Source organism: Vicia villosa, linkage group LG5 (genome assembly GCF_029867415.1).
Source record: "Vicia villosa cultivar HV-30 ecotype Madison, WI linkage group LG5, Vvil1.0, whole genome shotgun sequence".
In the NCBI taxonomy this organism is placed as follows: domain Eukaryota; kingdom Viridiplantae; phylum Streptophyta; class Magnoliopsida; order Fabales; family Fabaceae; genus Vicia; species Vicia villosa.
This window is the reverse complement of record NC_081184.1, coordinates 157,412,720-157,421,729: the sequence shown is the minus strand read 5'-3', so window position 1 is coordinate 157,421,729 and position 9,010 is coordinate 157,412,720. Positions and strand designations below refer to the sequence as shown.

Here is a 9,010-nt window from a genome sequence, read left to right as displayed (position 1 = left end):
TGTGAAATTTATGGCTGGTCAAAGTTCAGTTGACTTTAGGTCAAAAAACCCTAATTTAGAAACTTTAGGTTTTGTTGATTTCCGAACTTTCCCTGATGAATCATGATCAATCCTTGATCAAATGATGAATGATACTTCAAAATGAGGATGTTGACCAAAAATCAGGAATTTTGACTGTACTTTGATCACAGTTGACTTTTAGATCAGGCTAGTCGACTGTTGACTATCTGAGCTTCTGTCTGGGCAATCTTGTGAATCAGAGCTTGAAACTTGATGTGAGGATTCTTTGAGGCATATGAGGGGCCATGGGATCCATTTGAGGTCTCAGAACCTGAGTTTCCTTTGAGAAAAGCAAAACCCTAGTTCAGAGGCACTTGTTTAGGAGATAGGTAGCTTTGAGCAATTGGAGATCTTTGAGCATTTGAAAGTCATATGAACTGAAATATGATGTACAAATTTTGGGGTATGACAATAGCCAAAGTGTTATGCACATTGCGGCTAATCCCGTTTTTCATGAGAGAACCAAATATTTAGACATTGATTATCATGTTGTGAGGTTAAAGGTGCAAGAAGGCTTAATGAGACTGCTTCCAGTTGCTTCACATTCTCAAATAGCTGACATATTTACCAAAGCTTCGAATCCTCGACCGTTCCATGCCTTGGTAGTCAAGCTTGGTCTTGTGGATATCTACCACCCTCCAGCTTGAGGGGGTAATAAGAGAAAAAGACAATAGCTCGTAACTTGTTATCCAAGTCATTTCTTTTATAGTTTTTCCTTTTCTCTTTCACTACTGCCATGTGTCTAGACAGTTGGCATTGTAACTGATTTTGTAACTACCTCTAGATGGTATATAAGTTAGTTGGTGGTGAACCTTGAAGGTTAAGGAATCAATTGAGAAATATTTCATTCATCCATTTTAATGTTAGTAATGAAGGGTAATAATTGTGTAGATTTCTTTGTAAATATTGGTCGCTCTTCTACTTTTCTAGAATTATTTGGTTATATTTGGTTAGCCATTAGAGCTCATTATGTTAAAAAAAAGGCTTAGAGTGCTTTTCTTTAGATTTATTTTGTTCTTACTGGGTTTTGGTTTTGTTATTCTCCCTCGGAAAATACTTAGATGGACACAACCACAACACTTGGACTTACACACAACCAATCACAATTTTTTTATTAATTAAATAATAAAAATAAAATTGTCTCTCTCCTCCTTTATCACAACCAACCACATGTTGCCAATTAAAATCAAAATTAAATTTTAAATAAATTTAAATTTTCTCTTTTTTTATTGGTTGTTCCTAAATATATGGATTTAAATTTCCATAGAAGTATTTCTCTTCTCCCTCTCTCTTTCTCATTGGTTCATTTTTTTCCTTCAATATATTTTTGTCTTATATAAATAAAAAAATAATTAGATGGTATTAACGTGACTATTGCAAAATCCAAACATACTAAATTAGAGAAATGCGAAAACAATATGGTTAAATATAACTCGTTTGTTACAACTTCTTTGTATGATTTTCATCCTTTTTAGTTCAACTTTTTTATAAAATGACTTTTATCGTATTACAAATTTTTGTTTTAAAAATTAAAAAGAATATTATAATATTAAAAAGTTCAAATGAAAAAAATAGGTTAAATATTGTTAATTCTTCAAACACAACTATGAAGAGGAACATTGTGATTGCCGGAGAGAGAGGTTAAGATAAGGTGGCAGATTGGTCCTTTCCTTTATAAAGGTGGTGGTGCTCGACGAAGCGGAGGGGCATTGTGATTCACAAAAAGAGAGAGAGGGGTTGAGATAAGGTGGCGGTGGTCGACGTTGTGAAGGAGATGAGCCCGGTAGGCCTTGTCATTCATTTTTTATTAAAATTCACATTTTGAACAAACTATAATGTGCAAAAATCACTCTCCCGCACATTCAATGCAGTGGAGCTTGTTGTTGATACCATCCAGTTGCATATATAAGGTTTAATTTTTGCGTTTGAGTATGGTATTTTAGTAGCTTTTAATTCAAAATAAAATGGAAATCAAACACGAAATTAAGTTTATAAAATTTCATTGAATGAAAAAAAAATTATGTATTCGGACTTGCATTGCATATTAATGATATTTTGGATCTTGCAATTATTGCACCATTTCAACCATAAAGTAAAAGAAGTTGATTCACGTAATATGCATCTTATCGTATTGGTATATAATCCTAAAACTAGAATGTACCATAGTTTTCACCTAAAATTAAAATCAACAAAAAAGAAAGGGAAAAAAAGAGAAATATAAAGGCATCTGAAATATATCACTCAATGCTCTGATTTGAGTCTCAAATCTCCATTGGGCAATACACTTTGTGCCTGCGCCAATCGTTTCAATTCCTACATAGATCCAATAAGGCCAAGATTAGTGTTAATAGAAAAAAATAACAGAACAAATCTTATAATTGACTCAAGGTCTTAATTTGGTCAGAGTCATATCCTTTTTGTTTGATTTGCCGTGAATTCCGTAAAACAAAAGTAATGGATACAAGATTTTCCCAAAATAAATAAAATATTTTATCTTGGTTGTATCTTTTGGTGTCATTTAAGAAACTTGAAGCCAAAATGGTGGGAATTCAAAGTGAACTAATTAGATATGAAGAAGAGGAGGTCTGTAAACCTAGAGTTGTCATCGGTCCAATACATAAACCATTTTTATACAGGACTCAGATGAATACCTAGAAACATAGATCATGCAATGACCTTGCATGTAATTTTTGCCTCAGATTGCAGCGAAACTTGTCGAAACAAAGACCGAGCTATGTTGTCAATAGCACACTATAGCAGAATAGTGTAGCAGTGATGGGGTTCGGCGGAATGCTATTGGTCTGCGAGCCGCTCTCACTAAATGCGATTGTAGCAACCACTAATTGCAGCCCCGAACCACTATCACGGCCACTATTAGGATTTTGGGAGCAAATTCCTTAAATTCTTTTTTAACTATCTTTTTTTAAGGGTATAAATTTCAACCCAAACCTTTGAAGAGTAATGTTATGTTATTGCTCACAAATAATTGTACTGCTCCTCATCCTACTTTTAGTTCAACTATGCTTTAATCTTCTTCTCCGCTATTACTCTATACTTTAGGTTCTTCACTATTGAGTATGATAATCTCACTAACTTTGTGTACTAGTCTATTTGCAAGAGCAGTTATCTCATTTTCCGCTATACGCTATAGCATAGGGACCAAGATGGACATCCTTTGTCATGGTGGAAACAAAGAAATGTGTGCCTAAGTTACCTCTAGCTCTCCATTTTGAAGGTGAAAACAGCTGATTGCTACAGAGAACATATGAAAACAAAGGTTTGGAGTTCTCCTAGGAAATATTAAGGCACGCGTTTTTTTAATACGATTTCTAGTGGAAAGTTTCCTCTGCAGAAAAGGGTATCCCCAATTAACAGTAAAGAAGTTGATGTGTTAACAAACAGAGAAGTGCAAGAAAATTAACTTGTGCTTCAATTGTGATGAGAAATATGCAGTGGTGGATAATAGCCGAAGAGGAATGTGGATGAAAATTGCAATGCCTCCTCTATCTTTAAAGCTATATATATAAATGACAAAGTGGGGAAATCTATGATGTAGGAAGGTCATTTAAAAGTTCTGGCCTACACTGAAATAAAAGACTAAATAAGTAACACTTACCGCAGCGGACGCAGCACGACTCTCTCTAAATGTCTCAACCTCATCAGGGAAGTTTTGTTCCAATTCCTCAAATAGATGCTTGCGCAAATTCTGCCACAAACAAAAAATGATAAGTTGGATTAAGTAGCTCAAATATCTGCTTGATAAATATATGGAAAGACAACAAAAAGAGCCTGCTTATCAAATAAAAATCAAGAGTCATAATCAACCTTGAAAGCATCAGTTTTTCCTTTGGTGATCTGATTCTTTGCAATACAGTTGTTTATAACATCTCTGGTAAACTCATCTGGATTCTTCCCCTCATCAATTAAACTAAAACCAAAAATAAGTAACAGTTAAAATAAACATATTTTGTCGTTTAAAGAAAAACTTAGAAGCACATAAAAAGATAAATGACTTACTTTACAACCTCCATAGGAACCTCAATGTTGCAATTTTCTGCCAATTTGACCATATTGTCAAGCTCTGCAACAAGACCATTTCTGAGAAAAAAAAGATAAAATATTTTCAACTGGGGTCTGGGGACATGGATGACGATTAAAACAAAACAAACGAAATATAGAGACAGGGTCGGAGAGAAATACATGCGTTGGAGAAGTGGCATTTGCAAAGCAGGACTGAAGTTAGAGACTGTAAGAGTAAGCTGATGGATAAGGCCCAAGGTTTTCTCAATGGACTTGTTGATCTGCTTCAGGTTTTGCATAGAATCACCAGCTCCTGCTGCAGTATTGTTAGTTTGAGAGATTGGTGTCCCATTTCCCCCAGCAGATGAACTTTGTGATGAATCCATTCGTGTTTCTCTGTAAATTCGAACATTTTTTAAGACATTCATTATAGAATTAAAAAAACCAACAAAAGCAAGAGACGGTATAATATTCTGTAGCCTGCAGACTACCGAGCGATTTCCTTCAAAGTCATTTATATGGAACTATGGTACAAATTTAAACATAATGCAAACTCTAACATGTTTATTTGGTCGTTGGCAATAAGTATTATCATTGATCATTCAAAAGAAAGTAACAACAACAAAGGGTGTGGATTAGAGAATTAGGAACTGTTTACCCATACAAAGTGTAATTAAAAATAATTAAAGAAAATTGTTATTTTAAGTGCTTTTTTCAGTAACTAAAAAGAGTGTTTTTTAAATATATATTCATGCGCGCGCATGTATGTAGGCGTATGTGCACGCGTGTCGAAGTTTCCTTTCTTGATGATTTTCCTTCATTTCAATTTCAGTCCATGTCAAAGTATAACTATGCTATTAAATTAAAAACCTTACCACCAGTAGTATATCTCGATTAAGTTATCTAAATCAAAGAATATGAACTTCACATTACTAGTATAAATAATTTTCGTATGATTTGAATAACTATATTGCACTGCATTACTAGATACTAAGATCAAATCCATAATCTAATAATTGTTTACTATATTATTATGTAATGCTATTATCAAATAGGACGCATGGTGAATATGAACAGAACGATATAGGAAAGAAAACAGCGACTGAGTTCTCTCCTTCAACCTATTGCTTACTGTACGATTCAATTCAATCCAATCACTGATGCGTTTCTTGCGGGAGCGGTAATCGCAGCCACAAATTGCGACCGAATCGCATGATGCACAACACGAAAAGAGAAGATAAAATCGGGAAAAAGTAAAAGAGGGAACCTGAACGGAGTTTCTCAGTGTTTCTGGCGGCCAACGACCGATCCCGGCAGAGTTTTCCGGCGAGTTGAATTTGATACGACTCACTCAAAAGCGAGTTGAATTCGATACGACTCACTCAAAAGATGTAAAAGACGCGGGGTAACTCGTTTATGAACAGTTATGTACCTAGAGTTTGGTTGGGGGTATTTATCTATTTTATATGATTTAATAAAAATACACCAATTGTAGCCGATAATTTTCTATAAATATTAAAAAAAAATTATAAATTACATATAAAATACTTTTTATAAGAATTATAAAATATTGACCGCATAAAATATTTTGAACTGATAAATGGGTTTAATATTTAAAACCTTTATATATATATACATAATGTAACACTATGATCTCATATGATTTGATTTGATTGGATCACACTGGTACAATAATTAATCTTATTAATATAATATAATAAATATTTTTTTCATCAAACCAAAATAGAAAATTTGTATACTCATTTATATCAATAAAACTATAATATATTATTAATAGTAAAAGTGAATTAAAAAAAATTCTCTAATTCAATAGTTCACTAATTAATATGGTCAGAAAATTTATACTAACTAGGGGAAGATTAGTTATTTGGAAAGTGATATTTTTCTCGATTACTTGCAATTGGTTGTGGTATCATTTTAAAGACAATGTGTTTCTGTTGCATCCATACATTTGTATGTTCAGGGCTCGCTCCTTGAGGATTTGTACATTGCTTCCTTGATCAATATGATGGATTTAGTCCTCTCTTTCATTTGGAATAGTTGAGTTCTTTTTAAGAAGATGATTTTTTCTAGATAACTTCTTCGTCATAGGATTCCTACCAGAGATAATTTATTTAGGCGTGGGGTGATTGTAAATCTTAAGGGTATTTCCTACCTTTTTTGTAGAAGGTTGTCAGAATCGATTACTCTGTGATATGTGATCATGTAACATCTTTCTGTTATAGAATTTTTAGGTGGTTGTACGGTGTTTTGTCCTTCATCTGACAAGTAGTAGTTTGGTCATTATAGAAATTCATTAATGTTAATATTTTTACAAATTTCTCCATTAATATGAAAAATGTGGAAGATAAAAGCATTTTTATGTCAGAAAAAAATATTTTCAAAGTCTATAGAAAACTGTTGTATTTTCTCTACATGACTGAAATAGGGGTTAGGTTGATGTGCATAAGGTATATCCTTATACACGGTGCATAAGTCTCGTACGAGTAATATTTAAATTGTTTCGAGTAACATTTTAGTTAGAAACGAGTAATAATATCATAATCCATGAGTAATTATGAGTAATTATTAATTGTGAGCAATGAGTACACTGTTCTGAGTAATATTTACACCATTCTGAGTAATATTGAATTTTAACTATTTTGAGAAATATATTAATTATTCTGAGTAATATTGATACTATTTTGAGTAATTTGTATATTATTTTGAGTAATTAATATAATATTTTGAGTAATATAAATAATATTTAAGTATTTATGCACCGTGCATAAGGATATACCTTATGCAGATCAACACATCCCACTGAAATAGTATATATTTTTTAGCATATCAAACACACCCTTAATCACTAAAATTAAAATGTGAATAAAAATTTGTAAAAAAATCTACAAATTTTCCTGAAAAATTTAATTTTAGGAACTAAAACCTAATAAAATCCAACATTTAAGGACTTTATTAAAAAAAATACAAAGACTTTATCCAACAAAAAATATATAGGGACGGAAAAACAAAAACTCACAAACTTATAGGTAGGGATAGCAAAACATATCAGACCCGCCAAATCAACCAGTATGTATTTTTAATATGCTAGAATAGTGTACCCATTAATATTAAATTCAAATGAGGGTTTCACATCATTAAAGTAAACATTTACGATATGTCAATTGATGTTAATTCTGGTATAATGTGTTTTGGTGTAAAACAATGAGATAAGTTCCCCATATTTATAGTAGTTGTAGACAAATATGGACCTCTAAAATTCTATCTTGTACCAGGGGATGTTCTGGAAATGCATATTTGATACCACCCTTTTGTGTTATTCTGGAGATGTATTTTCAAAATCACTCAGAACAGAATGAAATTTTGTTTCAAAAAGAAGTAGAACCTGTAATAAATGCATAATTTTTTTGGCAAACTTCAAAATGTATATATTATAAATCATTAATATTAATACAATATTACATACAATAAATTGATGAAAACAAGTACACCCTTTATCTGTTTCGTCTCTACCGAGAGTTTAACCCGACTTCTCACATTCTTTGTTATGTGATACCTACAAAGTAATGCATAAGAAGTAGGAAATACCTCAGCAACATAATTCATAAAAGAGGAATTGCGGTCGGTAACAATTACTTTTGGCATGTCTTCTTGATCTTTCGCAACTTCCTAACACACCTTTAAATTCCAAGTAACATTCTCCTCTTTTTCGTTCTCTCGAAATGCAAACCCGACAGAGTAAGTATTTTCAGTAGAGGTAACACCAACAATTTCCAATAGTGGAAGCATGTACTTGTTGGTCTTATACATTGAGATTACATTAGGAAATATGTTAAACAACTTGATGGAATGAGGATGAGTCCAAAATATATCTCTAATGATTATTCCATCGCACGTTTGGTACCTAGATACTTAATTTTCATCATCTAAAAGTTTCAAGAGGTGTTGTGTTTCAGTTATAACCCTCTCACCGCCTTGTTAGTTTGGTACTAAATATTGTACAGTTATATGATATTTGTGACATTTTCAGGTCTCTTACGTTTCAAAGTGATAAGTATGTTTTTCTATTGCACCAAATTCAATGTCATGTCTGAAACACATTCTTTCTCTTCCAGCATGAGGCAACATGTAATTGGAAGACCGACTAACTTTTCATACAAGTCATAGTTATGTAAACCACATATTACATTAAATCTCCATTTTTTTTATTTCCAACAGATAACCATGCAAATTAAAGGGACACTCACATTTTCTTGAACAATTGTCATCTCATTTTAAATTCCAGAGAGGAGGTTTAAACTTCTCACTTCTTTCGCAAGTCATTGTCACAAATGCATCTCTTATATCCAAACCACTATCGGACCTTTCGATTACAACATCAAACCCTAGTTTGGATGCCTCTGTACAAATCTTTTGAAGCATGTGATCACAAAATACAAACTCTTATTAATTTTTAAATTAGTTTCTAACATCTACCTCCTTCACAACAAAATGTTTGACATCAATAAACACAATATGTTTCGAGAAAACAGCAAGATGCACCATATCTAATGAAACAATAACATAAAATACTCAAAAATGCATTAAACCTAAGTATTTTCATCTTCAAAACAAGATTAATGTAAGCAAAGAGGCTAGAAATAAATGAACTTTACCTTGAATTCTAGCTTCTTTTACTCCTTTTGATATGATGCAATACAATAACGAAGTTTTTGAGTAAAAATCTTGATTGATAATGAGGATTTTTGAAAAGGGTTTGGAGAAAAATGAATACGGAGTCTAATCATGCAGGTGACTTTTTTGTTAGAATCATGTTTGATATTTCTGAAAGTGCAAACTTAAATCTTTGATCCGTCTCACATTGAAGTGCAGGCAAAACAGACATTATCCAATGTGAGAATCCTTTTTA

The 9,010-nt window shown here is 32.4% G+C and overlaps 1 protein-coding gene across 1 annotated transcript; it reads right to left on the bottom strand.

Moving 5' to 3' along the window:
* Positions 1–2,120: 2,120 nt before the first annotated feature.
* On the bottom strand, positions 2,121–5,503 carry LOC131607918 (mediator of RNA polymerase II transcription subunit 10b-like). The gene is made up of 6 exons (XM_058879868.1): positions 5,348–5,503; positions 4,261–4,476; positions 4,078–4,158; positions 3,886–3,988; positions 3,677–3,766; positions 2,121–2,373 (listed from the first exon to the last, which is right to left on the bottom strand). Exons 2-6 carry the CDS (start codon positions 4,464–4,466, stop codon positions 2,302–2,304), a joined length of 552 nt encoding a protein of 183 aa, XP_058735851.1. The 5' UTR covers positions 4,467–4,476; positions 5,348–5,503; the 3' UTR covers positions 2,121–2,301.
* Positions 5,504–9,010: the final 3,507 nt, after the last annotated feature.